This window comes from Asparagus officinalis, chromosome 1, assembly GCF_001876935.1.
Source record: "Asparagus officinalis chromosome 1, Aspof.V1, whole genome shotgun sequence".
Classification (NCBI taxonomy): domain Eukaryota; kingdom Viridiplantae; phylum Streptophyta; class Magnoliopsida; order Asparagales; family Asparagaceae; genus Asparagus; species Asparagus officinalis.
In genome coordinates this window covers 23,791,940-23,818,664 of record NC_033794.1, presented here as the reverse complement: position 1 = coordinate 23,818,664, position 26,725 = coordinate 23,791,940, and the positions used below count along the sequence as shown (strand labels likewise).

At 37.0% G+C, this 26,725-nt stretch overlaps 1 protein-coding gene across 2 annotated transcripts; it reads left to right on the top strand.

Moving 5' to 3' along the window:
• Positions 4,241-15,111, top strand: LOC109821439 (protein TPR2-like). 2 transcript variants are annotated; one of them, XM_020387626.1, is made up of 26 exons: positions 4,241-4,852; positions 5,030-5,209; positions 5,284-5,397; positions 5,481-5,639; positions 6,077-6,251; positions 6,344-6,476; positions 6,560-6,669; positions 6,766-6,904; positions 7,016-7,125; positions 7,253-7,322; positions 7,452-7,525; positions 7,597-7,692; positions 7,776-7,871; positions 8,063-8,154; positions 8,225-8,260; positions 8,521-8,755; positions 8,843-9,007; positions 9,722-9,829; positions 9,908-10,057; positions 11,095-11,205; positions 11,289-11,468; positions 11,648-11,776; positions 12,958-13,053; positions 13,215-13,400; positions 13,968-14,140; positions 14,690-15,111. In XM_020387626.1, exons 1-26 carry the CDS (start codon positions 4,773-4,775, stop codon positions 14,910-14,912), a joined length of 3,420 nt encoding a protein of 1,139 aa, XP_020243215.1. In that variant the 5' UTR covers positions 4,241-4,772; the 3' UTR covers positions 14,913-15,111. The 2 variants fall into 2 exon arrangements, with proteins under 2 accessions (XP_020243215.1, XP_020243221.1); XM_020387632.1 differs by having other exon boundaries at positions 8,198-8,260.

Below are 26,725 nucleotides of genomic sequence, written 5' to 3'. Positions count from 1 at the left end.
TTTAACTCAAGTTTAAAAGTCAGAAAACTATTTTCAAAACCCGTGTATCTGAAATATCAGTCCGCGATCGACCGGAATGGTTGTAGCGGTCGACCGATTGAAGTCCATAGACTTTGCTCTGTTCTTCAGCCTTTTGCAGTCGATCGGTCATGGCTCTACGGTCGATCGTCAATGTTACCGTTGCACAGTAACGACTTGTTTCCAATTTTATTTTTGGTTGGCTTTTTGGTCATTTTCTTGGCTTTGGGCTGATATGTTGTGAGGTTATAAATATCCCATTGCATTTACCTCTCCAACCACTCAAGAAATTTTTTTATACAAGTTTACAAAAGTTTAACAAGGGTTTAAGTTTGTTTTTAGTATTTGTTTGGTTTGTGAAGAAGTTTTCACAAGTGGAGGAGATCATCTTCATTGTTTGAGCCTCAATCTCCATCTCTCCATCTTGTTTTTCAGAGAAGAATTTCTAAACTCAATACTAGTTTTGCATTAATTATTTTTTATCATCTTCATTAAGCTAGTGTTTATATTGAGTTTAGTTTGTTTTGATTATAATCTTTGTTCACACACAACCTATTGAGCTTATTATATTTGCATACATATTATAATTTGGGGTTGTGGGTTTGTGACTTAGAGTGTGGGCTTTCATTGTGTTCTCATCTATTGTAAAGAACAATTTATTTGTATTTGTGCTTAATTTATGAGTTACACTTTGTAATATACTTGTACACCGAAAGGAGTGTGTGGTGAGAGACGAGATCGTCCCAATAGGAGTGGTGTCGATAGTAAAGCCTAGAAAGATGTTGTAAATCTGAGCACTTGAGGGAGATCTGGGCTAGAGACCAATACTTAGAGGGTGTAGAGTGGGATTGCAAGAGTGTTGATCGTAAAGTTTTCGGTGAGCTAAAAAACCGAGTGAGAGGTGTAAATATTTTCGGGTGAGCGTCGAAAACCCGATATGGTAGTAGATTTCTCCCTGGGAGTGGGGAGCGGAGATGTAGGATGGAAGGTCAGAACTCCGTGACTATTTGCTTGTGTTTGAGTTTGTCATTGGCGCATTTACTTTTGTGTTTATCTTATAACTTCATTGTCTATTACTCTTTGTGTATATTGCCCTATCATATTTGTAGTTTGTTTATTTTACCGTTTGTTTATATTGCTTATCCTTGCATATAATTATTACACATCTTACTTGCTAGGATAACTTGTTAATTAGTTTTAATTGGTATTAAATCAGATTAGATTAGTATAAATCTTATTCACCCCCATTTAGGATTCTTTCCTAGTGGCACTAGGGTCTAACAGAGAGGACAGAGGAATAGCCAGGAAAGTTGGAGTTACGAGAGAGGAGGAGAAGAGGAGGGAGAAGCACATAATGAGGCATTTTAGCTGGTGGAGAGGGGTAAAATAGGAAACCTAGGTAAAATACAATTTTTAAAATCAATACATAATAGAATTATTAGCGGGGGGCTGAAGCACATCAAGTTTCTAGTCTATGCCTTACTGAATAGCCTGAATCTAATGGAGAAGCTATTATCATATTTATAAGCTGGGCTAGGACCCTTCTGTTATAATTAGAATTTTTAAAAGATGAAACTTCTTAAAAGATAAGTTTTCATCCATCAGAGAACTTATCTGATATGAGCATATCTCAATCTACTACAATATTTTATAGGAGGAGAAATTCAAATACCATAACATATAATATAATATGGGCCAAAACTTTATGTAAATACAATAGGGAACAAATCAAGACGAGAAAACAACCTCAGACGACTACACGAGCATTGCTTTAGGAGCTAGTTCAGATTTATTTTTCCAAATTGTTTTCGAACTCCACAATGTAAGGTTCATTTTCTTTTTTCAATTTGTATTAACATTGACGACTTGTTAATGGATTATATATTCCTCTTTTATATAATGAGAAACCAGGTTAGGAGAATATAGTCTTGTTAGTATTATTATTTTACAAGTTATGAATTCGTAGCTCAATACACATTCAGGCGATCACTTTCATTTGTAGAAGTTATGGGTGAAAAAATAATTTAAAAAATTGAATACTAACCTAAAAACAGACAATTTTATAATATTTAGGTTCCTCCAAAAACCATTAAAATAGGACTATTTATAGAATTCACATTTGAGTGTTAATTTATACATAAATCACCTTTAAACTATTTTTTATTGTAATCAACCACTTAAAATTGCTTTTTAGTCAAGTTCTTTCGCTTTTACTATAATCAGTTGTAAAATTCTAAGTATATTAAAGAGATAATCCTTAGTTAATGCTAGGAGGGACTAGTCACCGAAAAATAATTGAAAAGTGAGACTAGATGGTTGATTACAACAAGAATATTTGAAAAATGATTTGTATACAACTTGACAATAAAAGATAGTTTTTATAAAATGATTGGGAAGATGAATTTTATTTTATTTTTTTAAAATCCCTAATATAGATGCCGCTAGAGAGACCTGCAGTGGTTTCAACAAGCTACCAAAAGTAAGGATTCCATTAGAAAACATTATAAATAAGTGGGATCTACTTGCATATCATTCAAATGGTTAAATGATTAGTTTAGAAATTATAATTCTATCTCTTTAAATCATAAATCACTTAGGGCCCGTTTGGTTGTATGTTTTTACCATGTAAAATGATGGAAAGTGTAAAAAAGTGGGTCACAATGTCAGCTTTCATCACTATCAATTGTTTGTTTGTAATTGTGAAAATAGTGTAAAGTGGTTTCATATGCTGACGTGGCTTGTAAAGTGATTTCATAAAAAAAAGACATGATTTTAGGAGAAAGCTGACATTGAAGTCAGGAAAAAGTAATTCCAACCAATATGATCACACTTGAGTAGGGACCAATTTTTACACTTTCCAAACAAACAATTAAAGTTTTATTTTGCAAACCAAACAAGTGTTTTATGATTCCAATGGAATAAAAAACAAACAAAGAAAAATGTAAAAAAAAAATGATGAGGTGGACAACAACTTTCCAAGTTGTGTCATAAATACACAACTTTACCAATAACAACCAAACAGCCCCTTAGAGCATCTCCAACAGCTTCCCCAAAATTTTCTCCAAAATGGAGAAACAAAAGTCATATTCTCTAAATTATTTTTGCTCCAACTCCAACAGGTTCCCCATTTTGAAAAATCGCATTTATTACAATAATAAAGCTCTCCCCAAAAATTTGGGGAAGGCTCCCTATTTTTTCTCCTTCTTCCCTATTTTGGGGAATGAGATGAGGAATCTGTTGGACAAAAAAAAGCTTTATATTCCCCAAAATTAAGTATTTTAAGAAGATGGGGAAACTGTTGGAGATGCTGAGGTGATTGTGACAGAACCCCAACGGCCTTTCCGAGAGTCTTTACAACTGCAGAATGACGGAAATACCCCTTTCAGTATGGGCTGAGCCGCAGAGGGCACCCCCGTCAATATCGGCGAGCAACTAGGGGAGGGGCAAAATTGAGAAACAGCAGAACTGGTCCTGCTTTTAACTGTTGCCCTGCACGTTCAGCCTGGAGAATCACGTGGGACGTAGATCCTGTAATAGCGCCACGTGTCGATCAAGCGGTGGTCTCCCACTGCCCGTACGCCTTATTCCAATCTGAAAAATAAAATAAAAAACACGTCACGCTTTCGTTTTAAAGGAACCCTACTTATCGTGGATTTTGATAAGCTAGCCTGCTTATCACATCTTTCAGAGTGAACAGCTATCCCCTATCACGCGAGAAAGCGACAGATTAATAACATCCGCAATAAAATAATACAAATCAATTAATGCACCGATTTCGTCGGAATTGGGATACCCTCACCCTCTTTTACGACTAAAATCACGTCCTTTATAAAAAGATAGTGGGTGCAATACTAAATAAAAGGGATCGTGCTTCTCAGTTTTCAGCAGGTGGGCGGTACGAGAATGGTGACGTGGCGGCACAGAGGAGCTTCGATGTTACCACCCCAAGTTTGAAATTTTAATGACGGTTTTGCCCATCGGGCTGCCCCATTAGTCCATAACCGACGTGGACTTTTCTTACCCGGACTGTCCTCCGGACGTGACCATATCAGTTTACTATATTACCCTTAGATTCGTACCGAAAGTCAAGTGCTGATGTGACGTCGTCGTGGCAAAATGGCAATTATGGTAAAGTTTAGGTGTACAGAAGTAATTTAATGCGCCAGGATTTTGTTTCCTCGGGCTATATATATGCGTGAGGGAGGAAAGGGATAAAGGGAGCTGTAGGAGCAGAGGCAGCGCCATATAAAAGGCGAAAGTTAAGAGAGAGAGAGAGAGAGAGAGAGAGAGAATCTCGAAACCCTAGAAATTGAAGGGTTCTGACCTCGGAATCTTGTCGAAGCTCAACGTTGAATCGTTTTTTTTCCTTGATCGGAGGCCAGATTGATATTTTTGTTGAGGTTTTGGAAAGGGGAGCTTCTTGTTGAGTTCAGATCCGGTAGCAGATCGTTGAAAGGAGCTCATTTGATAGGGTTTTCATCATTTTCTTGGGGTTTTTGGTTGGTTTTGGGAGTTTGAGGGTTTGGTTTGGTCGTGAGCTTTGATCTGGGGAGAGAGGAGGAGGAGCTGTACTTTTTTTATGAATTTTCTGATTTTTTTTGTATTTTAATATTTGAGGTTTATTTGAAGTTTGGTAGTTGGGTGGGGTTTCGTTTGGAATTGCGAGAAAGGAAGCGGCTTTCGTCGTGAATAAATAAAAAGGGGGAAATTAAAAACCAGATTTTGCGCTGGAGCGTTTAGGAGTTGCGGGAACTATGTCCTCTTTGAGTAGGGAACTCGTTTTCCTCATTCTCCAGTTCTTGGATGAGGAGAAATTTAAAGAGGCTGTTCACAGGTAAAATGCAATCTCCATTTATTTATTTTTTTGGGGGCTTATTCCCCCTTTTTTTCATTTTCATACTTCAAAGTTGCAATTCCATTCCACCTTAATACTTTAAGCAAGTCGTATAGTTTTCAGCTTTCTTTTGCCCTGTTTTCTGTTGATAATTTTTGCCTGATTTGGAAATTTCAGGTTGGAGCAGGAGTCAGGGTTTTACTTCAATATGAAGCATTTCGAGGAGCAAGTTCAAGCAGGAGAATGGGATGAAGTCGAGAAGTATCTTGGCGGATTTACAAAGGTCGAGGACAATAGGTACTCGATGAAAATCTTCTTCGAGATCAGGAAGCAGAAGTACCTTGAAGCTCTAGATAGGTGGGTGTTTCAATTTTGATGGCATTTTTGTTGCACTTTGGTTTTCTGAACTTGGGCCGTTGTGTTTATTTCAGTCATGACAGAGCTAAAGCTGTGGAAATACTTGTTAAGGATCTTAAGGTCTTTGCTTCATTCAATGAAGAGCTCTTCAAGGAGATTACCCATTTGCTCACCCTTGACAATTTCAGGTATTTTAGCTATATCTTCTTATGACCGTGTTGGTTTATTAGTTTTAGATGATAGATTTAAATCTACATTTGTAATTGTACAGGCAGAATGAGCAACTATCTAAATACGGAGATACAAAGTCAGCTCGAAATATAATGCTATTGGAGCTTAAGAAGCTTATTGAGGCTAACCCTTTGTTTCGTGACAAGCTTACACTCCCAGCCTTTAAAGCTTCTAGACTGCGAACATTGATTAACCAAAGGTAGTGTACATACTATGTGCTTGTCTTACACCTTCTTCCTTGAGGACATTTCAAATTCTTATGTTCGAATATGGACTTCGCTGTATAAGGAAGTTCTATCTTTCTGGAGTTGCTGTCTGAAATCATTGTTCAACGTGAGGGATGTATACATTGTATCTTTACTTGGTCTATTGCATGATATATAGGACAAAACTTTGTACTGATTAACCTTTTACCACTTAAGGTGTAAGTGTCATTGGCAGATATTTATGTTCAGATAATTAATGATCGATATCAAATTAGCTATTCAATTTATTATATCTGAAATTGGTAGTGCTGGAAATATAAAAATTTTTGCACACTCAATTTCCTATTGTAAAATGTGTTCATTTACTTCTTCTATGAGCATACTTTTTGTCAATTAATTTCTCTATTAATAATATATATATTACTGCTAGTCTTAATTGGCAGCATCAACTTTGCAAGAACCCTCGCCCCAACCCTGACATCAAGACACTTTTTATGGATCACACATGTGCTCCTACTAATGGAACAAGGCCTCCACCGACCAATGGTCCGCTTGTAGGATCCATTCCTAAGCCTGGGCCTTTTCCTCCTCTAGGTGTTCATAGTGTAAGTGAAAAGTATCGCCAATGTCTATATCTCTTCCTCTTGTCCGTCCTTTCTCATGTGAGTGTAACTTTTAATATTTTTTGTTTCTTTAGATGCAACCTTTCCAGTCTGTAATTGCTCCATCTGCAAGTGCAATTGCAGGATGGATGACGGGTGGTAATCCATCGATGCCACATGCTGCTGTAGCCCAAGGGCCTCCAGGTCTTGTACAGCCTCCTAATGCAAGTGAGTGAATTAAATGTCTAAGTTTTATGGATACCATCGGTTTGAAATTTTGTATTCAGTTGAGTTGGAATGTACTTTTGTAGCTGCATTTTTGAAGCAACCTAGAGCTCCTGCGAATGCTGCTGGTATGGATTATCATACAGCTGATTCTGAACACTTGATGAAGAGAATGCGAACTGGCCAATCTGATGAGGTACTTTATCCTTTTTTTAGAGTTGGAATATGTATGCCTACGGATGTTTTTGGTTCAAACTTGGCGTGTATGATCATAACCAAGTTCCTTCTATAGGTGTCATTCTCTGGCGCCTCACATCCACCCAATATTTGTTCCCAAGATGATCTTCCCAAATCTGTAGCGCGAACACTTAGTCAGGGTTCTAATGTCATGAGCTTGGATTTCCATCCACATCATCAAACATTACTTTTAGGTATATTCTTGTGACGGTGTTTGATTGATCGATCACATTGTAAGTTTTGTGCTAGTTGTCCTTTCTCTTAATCGTAACTGATTTACATACCCACAATTATCTCTTCCATAGTTGGAACAAATGTTGGAGATATTGGAATATGGGAAGTTGGATCTCGGGAGAGGATAGCGCACAAGAGTTTTAAGGTCTGGGATGTACAAAACTGTTCTGTGCCCCTACAGGTACTTTCTGGGTTTGTACCTTTCTATGCTGAATTTAATATGATGATTCTCATGATATTTCTACTTCATGCCTGTTTAATTCTGTTTTCTTAATCTATTCATCAATAGAACTTGATGTATTTTGCAGGCAGCATTGATGAAAGATGCTACTGTATCTGTCAATCGTTGCGTATGGAGCCCGGATGGATCTGTCATTGGTACTAATGAAAGCAATTGCTTTTCCTATTTAATGGTCTTGTTTTAGTACATGGGTTTCCTTGCTTTTGCATAAATTTGTGGTATTTTTGAGATTTACTAGTGGTAACTTTTGCAATGATCTTTAATAGGGGTTGCTTTCTCAAAGCATCTAGTTCACACATATGCTTATATTCCAAATGGAGAGCTGAGGCAACAGTTAGAAGTGAGTTGTAAACATTAACTTTGTTAGGCAGACACTATACTGTGTTATTTATCTGTTATATTTGTGAGCAGATTGATGCTCATATAGGTGGTGTCAATGACATTGCATTTTCTCATCCGAATAAAAGCTTGTCAATCATTACCTGTGGTGATGATAAGACAATTAAGGTTTGTCCAACAAGAACCTCTTTAAGTTCTAATGCTATTTCTAACTGAGAAAATACTTATAATGCTCATGACATGACTTGCAGGTATGGGATGCTATCACAGGACAGAAACATCATGTGTTCGAAGGTCATGAAGCTCCTGTATATTCTGTTTGTCCTCACCAGAAGGAGGCAATACAGGTTTCCTTCGTCACTGGCTCATTCTAATTTGATAGTCATTGTTTTGAAAATCTATGTAGAATTAGTTATTACAAGTCTGGTGAATATGTTCATTATTTATCTTTGATTTTTCTGGGAAATGGATTCAGTTGTTAGTAAGGAAAGCTCCTAAATGCAATGCCTTTATCATCTCACCCTAAACCTGTATGCAGTTTATATTCTCAACTGCTGTTGATGGAAAGATCAAAGCATGGCTATATGATAATTCTGGATCTAGGGTAGATTATGATGCTCCTGGACTCTGGTGCACCACAATGGCATATACTATATGATAATTCTGGATCTAGGGTAGATTATGATGCTCCTGGACTCTGGTGCACCACAATGGCATATACTGCTGATGGCTCAAGGTACAAGTTGTTGCATCTCTTTCTTCATGGTATATAATGCTTAACTTGCTAGTTTAGGCTGTTTAGCCTATGAAAGTAATGTTTTCATCTTCCTCTTTTACCTTTGCTCTTTCATGATCTTAATTTGGCTGGAAAAAATGTCTCGAAATATGGGTCTCTGTTAGTCCATTCTGCTCAAGCATTTAGGCTAGCTACATTCTTTCACTACTCCAGTTCTTTTGTATAACTACTATTTATCATCCCCTCTGCACCTGCTTCAGGCTATTTTCATGTGGAACTAGTAAAGATGGTGATTCCCATTTGGTTGAGTGGAATGAAACAGAAGGCGCTATTAAAAGGACATACTCTGGATTCAGGAAACGCTCACTAGGCGTTGTACAATTTGACACAACCAGGAATCATTTCTTAGCTGCTGGAGATGAATTTATGATTAAGTTCTGGGACATGGATAATACCAATTTATTGACTACAACAGATGCTGAGGGGGGATTGACAGTGAGTCACATTTGTTATGATAATGTACTTCTGACATAACTAATCCTGAACACTGACAGATTTCTGTATTTTGTTTCTTTGCTGCAGGCAAGTCCTCGACTAAGATTTAACAAAGAGGGATCTTTGCTTGCTGTTACAACTAATGATAATGGAATTAAGATCTTAGCAAACATTGATGGACAGTGCTTGCTCAGGATGCTGGAGAGCAGAACTTTTGAAGGCTCTCGAGGCCCTCAGCAAAGTAATTCCAAGGTAATGCTACCATACAGCTTAACTTATCTTTACTCGGACATAATCTGGTTCAATAGTTAGTGATTGCACTGGGCTGTTGTTTGATCAAGCTGGGTGGCACATGTACAATATACACTTAAAAACCAACCGAACATCCTCTGCAAATTTGCAGATTCACACAAATAATTTGGAAATCCCTGCAGAGAATTTCATGTAGACTCTTTTAGTTATTATGATGGTCTTTACTACTTGAATTCTTCTGTGGGCATAATCAGTTTATTCTGAGGAAGAAATGCAAGACAAGACTCCTTGTATGAGACTTCATATGTCTATAGTTTTGGCTGTAATTCACTGAGCCGATGCCAGTTCAGTTGCATCCATCGACTCCCTTTCAGAACAGTCAATTGTCTAATATTCACTGAGGCGTCCTTGAGATATTGTATTTATATTAAATCAATCCAACATCAATTGAATCCTAAATGTTCCTTCATAACCTATATTTCAGAGTCTAAATTGATAAATAATTGCGCATTATTTTCTTTCTTGCTTGGACAATTGAAATCACCTGTGACTTAGCCTAGCATAATTTATAAAAAAAGGGTCATCTTTTTTGATTTTATGCCTATAGCCACNTAATAATGAGCATTGTAACATGTTATTATTTCTCATTACTGTCTTGATACAATTTTCTATGGAATGATTGTAGCTAAGTCTGTATCTTGTTGCACTATACAGGCTCCAATTGTTAATGTACTGGGCTCCATTTCAAATGTTTCTAGCCCTATTGTGTCCGCTCTGGAGCGCCCTGATAGAGTTCCACCTGGAGTGCCTATGAGCAGTCTGGTCAGTCACAATTTTTATACAAATTGTTATTATTTGCATGTAGGAAACATCAAGGTTATAACTTTTAAAAAATTGCAGGCCACTATGGACAATAACAGGGTAATAGACATTAAGCCACGAATTGCAGACGATTCTGACAAGCCAAAGAGCTGGAAATTGGCGGATATAGTGGACTCTGCTCACCTTAAAGCCTTGCGGTTGCCAGACACCATGGCAACACCAAGCAAGGTATACCCATTAATCATATGGGCCAGTCCTAATTTCCTTATTTTTAGTGATGATAGTAATAGTGTAAGAGAAATGAAAATGCATGATAGTTAAAATGACAATCGCTAGCATGTTCTTTTTTATTTGTAAAAACACATTTTCCATCTTCCCTAGTAAGTGCTGTTTTGATTTGGTTTTGCACATTTTGGAGGGTTGGTATCTAGGTTACCCAGGCACTTATCTGGGCTTCCGTCTCCATGTACGACACTTCCCATATCCGTATCCGACACTCGTTGGACACTTCTTGAAGTTATACATATATTTATATGTAGTCAGATGTGTACTCAATTATATTATACATGTTTTAGTATAAAACACTCGTAATACAATTCTTGGATGTATATCTGACACTTCATCTCAAATTTCTGCTTCTCGTTGGACTTGGATCAGATTAATTTCAGCCCATACATATATAAAGGGTCCTTTTGGTATCTAGTTCAAAAACAAGGAGTTTTTCAATTTATAATCTAGTAAATAAAAGAAACATAAAAATGTTATAGAGATTCTAATTCTCTTAACTTGTGAATGAAAAAGATACCAATCTCATATAAATCATTAATTCAACATGTATAGCGTGTCCCCGTATCCCATATTTTACGAATTTACCGTGTCCTGTATTCGCACTCGTGTCTGTGTCCACACCGCACCTGTACTTGCGCAACATAGGTTGGTATGCAGCAAACCACTTTGTAAAAGCTATGTAGGCACTCTGTCACAGTATTTAATGGCCTCACTTACATAATATTCAAATAGGCTATAGCATTGACTAGCATGGTGCCTCTACCAAGTTGTTCATATTAAAGTTTTATCTTAAAGTACATAATGATGTACCACCGTTTGTCTTGCTTTATAATTTCTTTTGCAAGTGAGCAAACTGATAGTTGTTAGTCAAGCGTGTAAAGAAATGTGGTTCATCTTCAGTAAAACTAATTCATTTTTCTTATCTTCTATGCTATGTCTACCAAGGTTTATTCTGTATAATTCATACACAACTACAGGTCGTTCGATTGCTATATACGAACTCTGGGTTGGCTGTCTTAGGTCTTGGCTCAAATGCTACCCATAAACTGTGGAAGTGGCAGCGTAATGAAAGAAATTTGCTGGGCAAGGTTAGTATGAGTATCAGCTGTAGGATCTAATTAATGACTTCGTATTTTCCTCAACTGTTGACTTTTTTCCTTTTTATTTTCAGTCCACTGCTTCTGTTGTACCTCATTTGTGGCAGCCAACAAATGGTATTCTCATGACCAATGACACAAATGACAGCAACCCTGAAGAGTCAAGTGCATGTATTGCTTTGTCGAAGAATGATTCTTACGTCATGTCTGCTTCTGGTGGAAAAGTTTCATTGTTCAACATGATGACATTCAAGGTTCAAGGCTCTTTATAGTGCCATCACAAACTTTGCTTTTATGACCATGTCCTTAGCTCTTTATAGCGTCATCTCAAATTTTACTTTTAAGGACCATGTCCTTAGATAAGTTAAAAAGTTATATGTTTCTTGTCTGTGTCAATTGTGCCCTTGTAAATTAATCTTGTAATTTTTCATAGGTTATGACGACTTTTATGCCACCCCCTCCAGCAGCAACCTTCTTGGCATTTCACCCTCAGGATAATAATATTATTGCCATAGGGATGGAGGATTCCTCTATTCAAATATATAATGTCAGAATCGATGAGGTAATTAAACCACATATTTTGTTATCTTCTTGAAGAGTCGGTGCTTTTTTGGTATTACCTATTTATTTAAAAAAATGTACTGACATGGTTCATTTTGTCACTTTTAAGGGATCAGTCTTGTTTTCATAGTGAACACGTACATACTTCTGTTGGTCAAAAGTTCTCTGAACCTCTACCATTGCTATCCATTTTAGTGTAGTTCCTTCAGTTCTATGTATATTTCTTTGATCAAACTTTGTTTCAGGTATCAGAGCATAGATTCAGTTAATCTCTTTACCTCATCAGGTGGTAGATTTAATAGCATGAAACTTATTAATCTGAAAGCACCATGAAGAGCAATAGAGCCCTCTTGATTGATGCCAACGGGTATAATCATACAGCACCAAGAGCAATAATCCTTTACGCCATATGGGCGTTTGACATTTTCAGACTTCTGAAAACAATATAAAAGATGTTGAGGTAGTTAAGCAGAAATGTCAGTGATGGTTTTAAACCTTTATGGTTGGTGTTCACTGTTCAGAATTTATTACTTGGGTGATGAAGATAAAGCCGGAGTTTATTTAAGATACCAATTGTTTATTCCATCCGAAGGCAAGTTATATAGGTTCACATAAATGTTGAACAGGAGTGTAAATTAGCATGTATATTTTTAGATGGTTTAAAAGTAAAAGTGGAATGAGACCAGTAATTTCTGTGTAGTACAGATGGACTGTAAAGGGGTTTTCTTCTTTTCAATCATCTATTACTGTAACCAAATAAATCGTATGAAAAATGTCGCCTTGGAACATAACATGATATGCATGAGAGCGTGTGACTATGGCCTGGAGAAGACCCTTCAAACATGAAATCAAGATGACTGAAATTTTTTTATATGAACCATGAATGCTATTCCTTTTTATCTTGAGCACTTAGGCCTTAATTGTTCAGGACAAAATGCAGAGGACTTCCTATAATTATATATATATTCAAAATGGCATAAGAAAGTCAAATGACCATGGGTAGTTATGGAATATTCAAAGACTCGATAATTTCGCTTTCGTATACTTGATATTACTGTCTGTTAACAATAGTTGTTTATTTGTTATTTATGTGTCCACATTGTTTACCATGGGTTTTGCTAAAACCTGTTTCTGCACATTTATGCTTCTTTTTTACTGTTTAGTCTGCGGGGTTGGCTGCAGGTTAAAACCAAGCTCAAAGGCCACCATGAGAAAATCACCGGCCTTGCATTCTCCCAAACACTGAATGTTCTTGTGTCCTCCGGAGCTGATGCTCAGGTAGGTTTGACAATTCTTGTTATGAATGTTTGCCCTACAGAGGCAAGCCATTGGAAATTTCTGCTTTCAATTTCACGTTATTAGCCTTACATGTTGCAGTATCAGTCAATGATACTTCAATTAATCTGATTAATGTTCTTTATATTTTTAAAATTAAACAGTTATGTGTTTGGAGCATTGATGGATGGGAGAAGAGGAAGTCTAAATTTATTCAGGCACCTGCTGGCCGTGCAAACCCACTGGTTGGGGACACAAGAGTTCAGTTTCACAATGATCAGACACACATTTTGGTTTCCCACGAAAGCCAGATTTCGATTTACGACAGCAAGCTAGATTGCTTAAGGACGGTTAGTTTTTACCCTCATGCATTGAAGGGAAAGTAAATTGAAGGTTCTTGATTTCTATCATAAATTTGGATTAATTGCACATAGATCCCCTGCAGTATTGGTCTTTTGTGTTTACTGCCCCTGTAGTTTCACTGTTGCAGATAGACCCCTGGTTTAATTTTTAAGCTCTTTTACCATTGGTAAAATAGTAACAGACAATTCCCGTGATTGAAATTAGGGAGTCTAGCTGAGGGTAAAAGAGTATTTTTTTTTTAAACTATTTTCCATGACAAAACTACAGGCGTAGTAAATTCAAAACAGAAGCACTACATGGGTGTATGTGCAATTAAGCTGTAATTTCTGCTTTTATTTATCTTGAGACTCTTACCTGGATTTGGCACCTATATTTACTTCTGAAAAAGCTACTCAAGATGCTTAAGTTCTTCAAAATTTTCTGCTGACCTTATTTGGCCAAGAGGAACCAGATTTCCTTGATTGCCTCTTATTTCTTATGAACTAAGTTGCGACCTTTCAAGAGGCTGGTACTCAATATTTTTGAACAATCAATGTTCATTTTGTAAATTGCAGTGGTCTCCTAGAGATTCTCTCTCTGCTCCAATTTCAAGCGCAGTATACTCATGCAATGGGATGCTGGTGTATGCTGGATTTTGTGATGGTGCAGTTGGAGTTTTTGATGCCGATAGCCTAAGACTTCGTTGCCGGATTGCACCTTCTGCCTATATTTCGCCTTCTGCTTCCAGGTAACAATGACAGTTATGCACGTTTCTTTACTCATGCATATTCAGTATTGAATCCTTTTCCAAACCTTGAATGTATTAGTACCAAAATGATCTTATATAGTTTGCCTGCTCTTAGAAATATCTTGTGAGATGCGTAACCCAGTTTGTGTTTCAAGTTGAAACCAATTACATTACGTTTGATATTTGAATTGGATACTTGGTGTCCCAAAAGAGCAGAAGAGCAGTTAGCTCATGCACTGATTTCCAAACCTTCGATCTCCATTGATCCAAGATCTCCATTGATCCAAGAGCAAACGGTTCTTCGAGCACCAACTATTCAACAAACAATTGACTACAAAATAGTTTAACAAGTTGATTGGGAAAACGTTCCCGTGATCCCCTGTCGACTGGATACTTGGTGCACCAATAGCGGAAGACCAATTATCTCATGCATAATTCCCAAATCCTTGATCTTGTTGATCACCCAAGAGCAAGCAGTTCTTGAAGCACCAACTATCCGGTGAACAATGACCTCAAAATTTCTTATTACTTTTTATTTTTTTAAATTAGCAATGGATCGGTCTATCCTATGGTGATCGCGTCTCACCCGTCAGAGCCGAACCAGATAGCAGTGGGGATGAGCGACGGAACAGTGTACGTAGTGGAGCCATCGGATGCAGATCTGAAATGGGGAAACCCGTCTCCACAAGAGAATGGAGGAGGAGCCCTCCCCTCCATTTCCTCCAATCCTTCGCTTAGCAGTCAAGCATCAGAACCGCCCGCAGCAAGGTGACAGAAATTGCTGCCTGTTATAGGAACTATATAGGAATGATTCAGTGTTCGTAAGATGAAAGCTAATGATTAGCTTAGGTTTCAGTTGTAAAGTTGGTTGTATGTGTTTTTCATTAGTTGTTCACATGTATTTATTTGTTGGTGAAAGTGCAGGAGGATGGATTCTGGTATACAATGAGAAATAATTTCTGTGGTGATGATTTCCGCTTTGGTTGTAGAAATTAATACGGGGCAGCGAAGCGAGGATTTTTTTTTTTTTTTTTTTTTAATCCGCTTTGGTTGTAGAAATTAATACGGGGCAGCGAAGCGAGGATTTTTTTTTTTTTTTTTTTTGTAAGTGGGGGCCGTGGGCCCGTGGCGGACCCGGGGATAGTGATGCAGGTAAACATTAATAGATAAATATAATATTGATAAACTCACTAAAATAAATGCAGTGACGCATTCTGACATCAAATGAATAGAAAATTAAGAATTGTTCTCGATGATTTTTTATATTTTGGTATCTTGGTATTGTCAACTTATTATCAGTTCTCTTGAACGTACAAATTAAGACCCTTTTAAAACATAACTGATCCATTATATAAATTAAGATCCGTCAGACTTCAAATTATGATATTGACAATCAATTGGTTATTTCCAAACTAGACTGATTTGTAAAACTAACTCACTATACAAATTGAAAAAAGCTGCATATGCAGCTTAGGACCCAATTAGGCTTCAATATTCTTTTAAAATTAACCTCAAACAGACCATCGCAAACCGTTTTTTGGCAGAATTATGGAAAAATAACGAGAACAAATGAAGTCGAAGAAATTTAACTTACTTTCAGCAAACTCCTGTTGCTTCTATAGGTTTTGTTTGGATATTATTGTGTTTTCCTTGTTTTTATAATGTTTTTGCTAAAAATAAAACACCATGCGTTTGGAAACCATGGTGTTTTTTGAGCTAAATCATTCTTAAATTAAAAACATAATACTTATTTTAAAACACCTTTTAGGTGTTTTAGGTGTTTTTTGGTGTTCTGGTTTCGAGATTGAGAAGGTGTCAACATAATATATTAAATATATTTAATATATAGTTATTATCGACACATTTATTATGTTATATTGTACTATCTTATAGTCAATCTAATATAATAGCAATATTTATTAAATAATATAAAATATATTTATAAGTAAAATATCTTACATAATAATATAGTAATTATTAAATACTAGTATTTAATATCCTGATAATATATTATATAATAATATAGTTAACATAATATAATAATAAATAATAATAAAAATATAAATAAATTAATAAAAAATAAAAGTTATTGATAATAAATAATGATATAATAATATACTATACAATATTATAATCACTATAATATTATTAATTTTTATATGAATATATTTAATAATAAAAAAATAATATAATAATATAATAGTATATTATATAGTAAATGTAATATAATATAATATATAAAATATTAATATATTATTTAATAAATAATATATGTTGATGATCGATATCAAACAGCCGATTGGAGCTATCGTTGGGTGAGTGTAGCTCGAGTCTTCGCGCTGATGACGAAGAGGGAGTAGATGGGAAATGGGGCCAACTCCTCCTCCGAATTTATGCATGATTCTTGAACTAAGATATTTGGATCCACTGCAAAGACCAGAAGAACAAACCCCTAAGAGGGCGGGGACTAGTTCCCGTATGGTACCTTCGACGGTCAAGTCAGCTGGTGAGCTTGAGTGGAGTTTAAGGGAAAGTCCGAGGACCATTGAGGTCCTTGTAAGGAGTATTTTGAGTTTAGATTTCTTAGTTTAATTTTACTAATAGATCAAGAAGAAGAAGTAGCCGAGATAGGTCTTTTTGTTCTTACCCCCTCCCTCTTTTTTATAGTGGATCATTCTTGAGGAGTCGTCTCGGTTATGAAGGGTCGACTGATTCTGCCTTTCGTTTCGGCATGGATGACACGTCGCTTGACGGGTCAACAGAGTTGTCCTGGGCTGGACTTTTGGGCCGCTAAGCTGGTTAGGGTCATGTCTTTTAGACCTACGATGACATTATTTCTTCGATACCTTTATCTTCAGATGGTGAATTATCATAACAGTTATCCCTTTTCACTTGGAGTCGACTTTAGTCGGGTTCGAGTGAAATAGAAATAGGCTCTCGATCAACATAAATCTGCTTGAGATGTTGAGGACTTTTTTTCCAGTTGGTCGTGGCTGAGGGCGTAGTGTAACCCTTTCTGTCCTGCTGTTATTTCTTATGGGTTAACGTCATCAAGAATTTGAACCGTCTTTTTAGGGGGAACAAGGCGTCATGGATAGAATGGATGGTGTTTCATTGAAAAAGTATTGGTGTGGATTGATGTGCATGGGCGACAGTTCGTATTTCGAGCGATCTGTTTCAGATTTTAAAGTGGATCTTTCTTGGTTGCTTCGAGACTGTGTCTCTTGAATTCTCCCACGCGCCTTCTTGAAAGCTTATAAATATCCTTCCTAAGGGTTGAGAGGATTTCATTACAGATCCTTCGCTTCCAAAACCATTGATTTTTATAAAAAAGAAAATTCTCCATTGCTTCTCTAACTTTTGCTTCTGGCCATCTTGATGAAAAGCTTGCTGCTCTTAGGCGTCTGCGTTCAAGGGTCCATATGGATCGGTTAAGATGGATGTACGAGAGGTTTGCTATTCCTTGGGCATTAACACTAGAAGAGCCCAAGTTGACTGAACTAGTGTACAGTCATGGTGAAGGGCGAGTGCCATTATATTTAGCACATCTGAAGCATGACCTGCAGCTGCCCCTTCATCCCTTTGTCAGGGAAGTGCATGCAGCTTTAGGGGTTTCCCCTTCGCAATTCTACCCGAACGCGGTGGGAGTTCTAGTGGCCTTTGTGGTCGTCTGCTACCATGTCGAGGTTTGGCCCAGCATGAAGGTGCTGGGTCATTTGTTTAGTATGGGGTCGGCTGAAAGGGACCTGTAATACTTTTATCAGATTAGTGACAATTTCCAGCTTTCTTTAGATTTTCCTGAGTTGGAGGAGAATTGGAGGGAGCATTTTGTGTGGGATTATAGTGCTGATGATATTTTTGTCTGCTCGACTTGGTCGGAGACAAATATGGATGTCTTGAGGCTAATTGCTCTTAGTGGCTTGGAGATGGAGGCCCTGGAGAAGATCTGTTCTTATGCCGGGCCTTTGGACATGGAAGATTTAGTGGAAGATATGTCCATGATATTGTCTTCTACTGGCTTCACGGCAAATGGTGATCCCTCCTGTTTCTTCACCAATGGAGGTCTGTAACAGGCGGGTCGAGGCTGGGAGGGGAGGCTCTGCTGGTAGGCCCCGAAAAAGATTGAGGGGGGCCTTTGATGTGGAGGAGGCTTCTGGCTCCATGCTCAACCCTCTATTGGTAGGACGAGGGATGAGAGAAGGGTCCTAGTCAACTCTACCAATGCAGGGTTTGCGGGGAATCCTCCCTGAGATCTAAACCGTCTCATCAACCAGGCAAGGAGCCTCTTGGTGCGGTCGATGAGGTGGATGGCAATTAGTTTACTTTTTTGAATGAAAGACCGACCTTTTCTTTTATTTCTAAGTATTTGGTTGAGGTTCTGTGGTTTGAGTAAGTTAATTCTATAGTGTCGATCCATATGTAGGGGACTACAATTAGTTTACTTAAAATGCTTTGTGTTGGCTGAGCAATTCAATCGACAACTTATTTGATGAAGTTTGTGTCGATGGATTGTCAGATGTGTTTTTAAAGGGATCGTACCTTGGTGCGAGAGGACACAAGGGCCTTTTTGATTGAATGGCAACCCGTAGGTTAGGTGCTTAGGTCTTACGTAGGTGTCTAACTAGGTCTTCAAATTTCCCCTAAGGGTGAGAAGCGGCTGTAGGAGTCGACCAAAGGCTTGTGCCTTGGGTTTATTCCTGATAAGGTACCAAGGGTTTTTAATCCGACTGAGGAGTCGAACACCTAGAACCTCTAAGGGTTGACTAGGTCTTTGGGGCTCTGGTGGGCTAAATGACAACCCATAAGTTAGGTGCCTAGATCTTACGTAGGCGCCTAGGTCTTCAGATTTTTCCTAAGCCCGAGAGGCGACTGTGGGAGTCGGCCAAAGGGTTGTGCCTTGGGTTTATTCCTGATAAGGTATCAAGGGCTTTTAATCCGACTGAGGAGTCGAACGCCTAGAACCTCTGAGGGTTGACTAGGTCTTTGGGGCCCTTTGTTTGATTTCCTTCTATCCATGTTTTTGGTGGAAAATTTCGTTGATTTCTGAAATTTGTACATCATAGGGTTTGGATCACCGGCATTTGATGCTTGAGGGCGTCGAATTCTTGATCTTCTCCTGCATGTATACTGAAGGCAGCTTTTGCAGGGGACGAGGCCGCCGAGATAGAACCTCCTTGGTTGTCTCTTGTTGCCTTCATATATTTCCGCTTAAACGAGGCTGAGCCGTAGCTCTATTAGCCATCTTTGCTATTGTGTGACGTAGCATGTTGGATCGCTAGTGTTGAGTACCCGGAGTCGGATGCTGCTCTTTTTTAAGGGTGAGGAGTTTTGATTTAGACGATGATGGGTTATTGGTGCATTCACCATCTCATCAGCCAAGGCCTTTCCGAACTTGAGTCCTTATTGAGGTCTTGCAGGCCGACGGTGGATGTGTTGATTTTCAACAGAACTCGCTTCGCCACCGTTTGTTGCCCTGAATGGCCAGCGTCCTGTTGATTGAGCTTTCGGAGGTTGGCACTTAACAGAAGGAGGCTAGTCAATTTTTGTGATGGGGTCTTCCATTGATGAAACCCTAGACGCTGATGCTTTGTCCCCTAGAATTTGGCAAAATCATGGTTCCTCTGAGGGGATTCTGGGAGCACCAACGGCGGGACCATCCTGTTGGTGGATGAATCTTCCTTTTGTAGGGATAATATGTGTCGTATGCTTCGACCACCAGTGCTTGCTTCGACCTTGGTGGTTCGAGTATCTGTCGGGGGCCAGGGCTGGGCTTCCTGAGGAGGCAATCATCAGGTGGCCTTCAGAGTTTTTCCTGCAATCTTATCCCTGGCAGATAAGAGCTCTCCTCTGAAGGCGGTGATGGTCCGAGGAGCCTGCCACAGACTTGATCACTGCTCCTAAGCTTACATGAGCTATTGCCATTGGGAGCTTCAGTGATATTGGATCTCATAACCCTTGGAGGAGGTAGGGTTCTGCTTTGTGATCTAACTCCAGGCTTCTTGGCTGTCCAGAAGGTGGAGTTTGTTAGACCCTAGAGGGGGGAGGGGGGTGATTAGGGTCTTATGCTAATCTAATCCGATTTAATGCCAATTAAAATTAATTAATAAGTTATCCTAGCAAGTATGAAATACAACAATGTATATGAGCTAGGATAAGTAATATGAACAACAAGATATATCCTAACAAAAAGATATAGGCAATGTATGTGCAAGGATATATAAGCTCAAGGGTAAACAATCTAAACTAGATAGTGGGCAATATAATCAACAAGCAATATACAAAGGCGATATAAGATATAAACATAAAAGTAAGTGCGCCAATGCAATCACAAACAAACAATATGATTACGGAGTTCGGTCCCCACGACCTACGTCTCCGCTCCTCACCTCGAGGAGATCTCCACTATCACAACCGGGTTTTCTACGTTCACCCGAACAACGTTTACACCTCACAATACAATCACTATGTAATCACACCTCACACACTAAGTGTTGGTCCTAGCCCGTGTCCTCCTCCTCAAGTGCTCGGTTACAACCTCTCCCTAGGCACGTCAACCGACGCCACTCCTCTTGGATTCGACCCCGTCTCTCACCACACACTTCTCTCGGTGTACAAGTGTATTACAAGTGAATCCTCACAATTAAGCACAATATAAATCAATGATTGTTCTCTCTAACAAGGTGAGAACTCAATTAAGCACAACTCTAAGTCACTAATTCCACAACCCAAAATATACTATGAATGTAAATACTATAAGCTCAATAGGTTGTGTGTGAACAAAGAGATAAAACAATATAAACTCAATATGAAATCTAGCTTATGAAATTAAGAACAAACTTATAAAATGCTAGAATTGAGTTTAAGGAAACTTCTCTATAGATGACAAGAGAGTGGGAGAAGAGTGAATGCTCAAACACCAAAGGATGATCTCCACTTGCTCTTGTGAAATTGAATTCACAAACTCAAACCCTCAATTAAAAGCTCTTTAAACCAAACTTTAACAAGCACTAAACAAGTTTAAACCTTTGTTAAACTATTTTAAAACATTCTCTTTGATGTCTTAAAACTGAGGTATAAGGGGGTATTTATAGCCTCCCAATACCTCAAACAAAAGCCCAAACCAAAAGACCAAAAACCCCTCCAACGGATACAAAAAAATAGCCGTTATGGGCATTCTGGGAGCTGGGCGGTCGACCGACCTTTTTTTCGGTCGACCGCTCGCACTGTACAAACCTGAAAAAGTTCCAGAGACATTTCCGGTCGACCGGAGTTACTGTAGCAGTGCGCAGCTATTTTGTAAAATCAATTTAAAATAGTAAATGAACTCCAAAAATTATGAAATTTGTGTAAATGTTCTAGACATGTAGAATAACATGTCAGAGAAAGAATTTCTGAAAAATATTTTCCCAGTTGAGAGAAATAAATATTTGAACACAAATTTACAGTTTCTGAAAAACTGTTAACATATACGATTTTGTAAAATCAATTGGGCACAGTAAATCAACTCTAAAAATAGTAAAATTTTGAGGGAAGTTTCTAAACATGTATATAAACATGTCAAAGAAAGAATTTCTTGAATATCACTTCCCATTTATGAAAACTCATCTATTTTGTAAAACATGCACGAACATGCACGAACGAAAAACATGATTTTGTAAATTCCATTAAACATAACAAATCAATTCCAAACTTGATGAAACTTTACGAAGTGTTTATAAACATGAAAACAAACATGTTAGAAAAAGAATTTCTCAAATTGAATTTCCATTTGTGAAAACTCATGTATTTTGCAAGTATGTCCAAAACATGAAAACCTAAAACCATGCATGTATATATATAACTATATATATACATAGAAACCAAATACGTGTGTGTATATTATATTGAGCTTAGAGTATCTAACACACATAATATAAATCCTAAACTAAATTACCCAAGCTTGATTGGTCTTCAATAAGCTCTACTTGGTAATCTCGCGTATGAAGCTTGAACTTGATCTTTAACTTTGAATTGCAAGGCTTCACCGACATTCCGCCAACCTCCTTTGGATATGATCGTTGAAGTTCTATTCCATCCATCCTCCAACATATTGTTTGCCTAGAATAAATATAAAACACAAATACTAGACAAAAAATATTAGATGTAAATTGTTTGTTAAACATCATCAAAACAAGAAGGCCAACAGAGTTCGTCTGTGGCGGCGATAAGAAGCATGTGCTGCATGTTCAAGCCATACATCCACCATAGTGGTGTGTCTTCTCTAGGAGGACTTTCGGGGTTCTGGAAGCGGTTCCATCGTCTAGTAAATGGCTTGCTTGACAAATGCTCCCCGGAAAGCTATAGGGGCCCTTGAGGGCTACGCCTATGTTGGCTCCTCATAGCCGTAGGCTAATCCTTCTTAGCTTGAATGATGCAATTCCCGGCTTCGTTTAGCTTGAATGGTGCAATTGCGGTGGTGTTCTTCAAGGATCAACAGAATCAGGCCCTTTTTCAGAATTGGGCATGTATTCTCAGAAAAGGAAGTAGGCCCCACAGTGGGTGCCAAACTGTTGATGATCGATATCAAACAGCCGATTGGAGCTATCTTCGGGGGAGTGTAGCTCGAGTCTTCGCACTGATGATGAAGAGGGAGTAGATGAGAAATGGGGCCGACTCTTCCTCCGACTTTATGCCTGTAATATATTATAAAGTAAAATAATTTATTACCAATAAATGTTAGTTAATATTAATACATTCATAATATAATAATACTTATTTATACCATAAATTATTAATATATTATTAAAGTATTATTAATAAACTCTAACATATTAGAAACTATAATATAATGTTAAAATATTTATATAATATATTAATTTATTAATAATATACTAGTAATAACAATAGTAATATTATTAATAATATTATATATATTAAAATAATATGTAATAATTATAATATAATATAACACATTAAAGTGTAATATAATATTATAATACATTATACAATATTATATTGTATTATATTTAATATTAAATATATTATAATAAATGTATAATAAGTATTATACTATTTTATTTATAATATATTCTATTATAATTAATATAAAATATATTAATAATGTGTTTAATACTAATGTTATAATGGATTAAACTAGTGTTAACCAAAGATACTCAACATAGTGTTCTAAAAATACTTTAGGGAGAAAACACAACGCTATGATATTTTTTTACAAAAACACAACAAAGAAAATACCATAGTTTACGAATGAAGCCCTACTTCTCTTCTAATGGCAGACCCCAGTATGGCTTTTTTCCCCTTCGTTTTTGCTCTTCATACGTGATGACGAGAGTAAGAGTGAAATTTGATTAGAGATTTTTAGGATGAGAATAAGGTTTAATTAATAGATTTTGAGTTTAACTAGCTCCATCTCATCAACGTCTAATTACACTTAAGTGAAAAATCAATTATATTTAACAATAGGGAAAATGCTTTGAGGCCTCTTTTCTATTAGTGCCTGTTTGGTTTGCAAAATACGCCTTAAAACCTCTTTCCGTAGTCTGACGTGGTTAGATTTGGAAAAGGAAAAAAAAATTCTGCAGTTCGGTTCGTTACAGCGGCTAAAAAGAACTGTGATGAAAGCCCTTGCCACACCAGATTTTTCTCCAAACCCATTTTCTTGAAGAGTTGTGAAATGGGCTGAAAACTGATTATTTGGACATAAAATATTGGCCTAGGCAGCTGAAAAATAGTGGCGGGGATTTTTTTTTGGGGGAAAAAGGTTAATTAGGATTCCCTTCACTGCTTCATTTGTTGGCCTTGTAGATAAGAAAAGACAATTTTACCTTCAATAAATAGTCCCATATTACCTAGTGAGATCAATAATTGAATGTTTAAATTGTTTGTCTTCTCTATGGGCTTTGAGGATCCCCAAGAAGAGGGTGTTTTGGGCTTTCTACTGATTAGATTTTGCATAACACACATGCGCACGTACGTTACACCGCACGTGTTTTTGTTTTTTCAAACTATTTTTTACACGTTTTTCACGTGGAGAATGTGCGCGTGAGTTTTGGAAACTTTCAAACGGTTGCATGGATCGTGCGGGGAGTTAACAGATGCACTGATTTAGGAAATATGGTTTTCAAACGGTTAACAAAACCACTATAAATACCGAGCCTATACCAGCTCGGAGAACATAGCAAGCCTTCCTCTCCTCTCTTCTCTCAAAATCTTCTGCGTTCTTAACACGAGAACTATTCTCTTTTCCCTCTCTCTAAAAATTCTCGGCTATTGTTTACTTTTCTCTTTGGACAACCGTCTTCATATGAGCAAAAGCTTTGCATTCTCGCCCGAGTACGGAGACCGGCCGATTCTGGGGTTTTTACCACTAGGAGAGAGAGGATCGTCGACGATAAGTGGGTTTTTAATTTTCTAGAGCAGTATTTACACGACTGCTCCTAATCAGGCCAGATTTTCTTGTTTCTTTTATTTCGGATTTTGCATGCTATAACCTCATTTGTTTTTTGTTTAACCTCATTTCCCTCTTCTGCTCTTCAACCCTCGCACTTCCTTTTTCCCTCTCCACACTGATTGATACCTTGACCCGAGTTTGAAGCCATTACAAGATCATTCACTCAAAGTTGTTTCGATTGGAGGGCCATGTAAAATGGAAGGTCTTGGTTGATTTGTAAAGGTACAATTTTGTAAAATTCAAGTTTTTTCTTCTTTGACTGGTTAAAGATGTTTATTTGTTAATTATTCTTCTTTGACTGGTTAAAGGAGTTGCTATTGATCAAGTTTGAGTTTTTTTTACTGTCGATTCACATACTGATTCGTGTGATCTACTTCAAACCTTAAATTATTTGGTCGATCTGCAATTATCTTGGTCATTCTCTGCCTGATCACACTGCCTTAATTATACCTGCAAAGATAAATTTTTTGACATGCAATGGCGTTTATGAGCTTTTTTCGTGGGTAAACTAAGTTATACTTGAGCATAATTTTTGATTAATTGGGCTATATGTAATTTTCTAATTGAATAGGACTGCTTAAATTGTATGTTATTTTGTGATTTATTAGTGTGATTTTTTCTGTATTTTTTTTTACTCTAGGTGTTATTTTATGGTTTTTTTTGCGATTATGTAGACTGCATGTTAGAATGTATAGTTTTAGCATGTGCGTGCAATCTTCTAATAGTGTATATCGCTCTTTATATGTGCAAGCTTTTTATTGACATAAGAAATTATTTGGGAAGCATACACACCATGATGAGTTGATTCTAGTTTTTAATGATGGCATTTTCCCAACTAAATTGAAGAAATCAAGGAAACAAGCTTACAAAGTGTTAGTTTCCTACTTCAAGTTGCTGAAACAAACAAAAGAAATTAATGAAACATGTTTCTTGCACTCATTTTCATTATCAAACATGTTTTCGGTTAGGAAATTATTTTGTACTCTTTGGGGTTTGTGAACCAAACAAGCCCTACAAGGAACGTACGCCCATGACTTAGTCAATGCGTGCTTCACCCAAAAGTGAAAAGTAAATGTAATTAGGGGCTAAATTGGTTGCCACCTCATTATTGATTTAGTAGAAAAAAATTTCTCATTCTACCCCTAATTAGAAGCTATTGTCACTTGGTCTTTTTTATCAGAAATTGTGTGCTTGGTTCAAGTTTTCCCTCCCTCCTTCCTGGTAACTTTAATATCTTACCTCTAGCGGCAACATCTACCGTCTGTCTTTAAAAACTAACTTATAACATTAACAACTAACTTCTAATTTTAACATCGAAAATGTAACCTTAACAACCGACTTCTAACACCTAACCAATCATTGAAAGATGCATCCTACTTGGAACTTTTTGGAATTCCATAGAATAATGTGATGTATTTTTACTTGAAAATTAGAAGTGGGATGTCAGATTTATAGAATGACTATTAAAGCTAACTATTATTTGTTATATTTTACATTTCGATGTTAATTATATTAGTTAGTTGTTAACTTTAGAGGTCGAATGTTAATCTTGGGGGTTACTTATTACACGTATCAATTGGATATTAAACCTTCTGTTAGTTGTTATACTCATTGCTTCTATGTTTAACTTATTATTAAACCTTCTGTTAGTTGTTAGACTTATCGCTTCTACGTTTAACTTATTAGTTAGTTTTAAATTTTAAAAGTTGGATGTTAATATTATAGTTAATTGTTGGATTTTCATCTTATATGTAAATAATGACAGCAAGTATCTACACAACTGTGATAATGAAAGGGACCAAGTGCTACATTTACCATCACGTTTACAAACATATTTTGGTTCGTCTTAATCAAGTTCCCTTTAAATTGTTTCCTCTATCAATTCAATAATTAATTGAGCAGCACGCATCGACCTTAATATAAATACTGACTGTTTGGTGGGAAAATTGAAAGAAGAAATTGAGAAAAGGAATTTGTATTATTCTCTCTAACAGACTTAGAAAAAGAATAAGTTATAATTCTTTCAATGCAATCTCTCTCTAATAACTCAGAAAAAGAGATTACAATCTTCTTGTATCGGATTCCCGATTTACAAAAGAAAAAAAGATCAACGGAGACCTTTCCCTTTGTTTAAC

What these genes read in the sequence shown, in the direction of transcription:
- LOC109821439 (XM_020387632.1), top strand. Translation starts at nt 4,773, where the DNA reads ATGTCCTCTTTGAGTAGGGAACTCGTTTTCCTCATTCTCCAGTTCTTG. An exon ending in CCCGGATGGATCTGTCATTG is followed by an intron (nt 7,323 to 7,451) that starts GTACTAATGAAA and finishes GATCTTTAATAG; the next exon opens with GGGTTGCTTTCTCAAAGCAT. An exon ending in AGCTAGATTGCTTAAGGACG is followed by an intron (nt 13,401 to 13,967) that starts GTTAGTTTTTAC and finishes TGTAAATTGCAG; the next exon opens with TGGTCTCCTAGAGATTCTCT.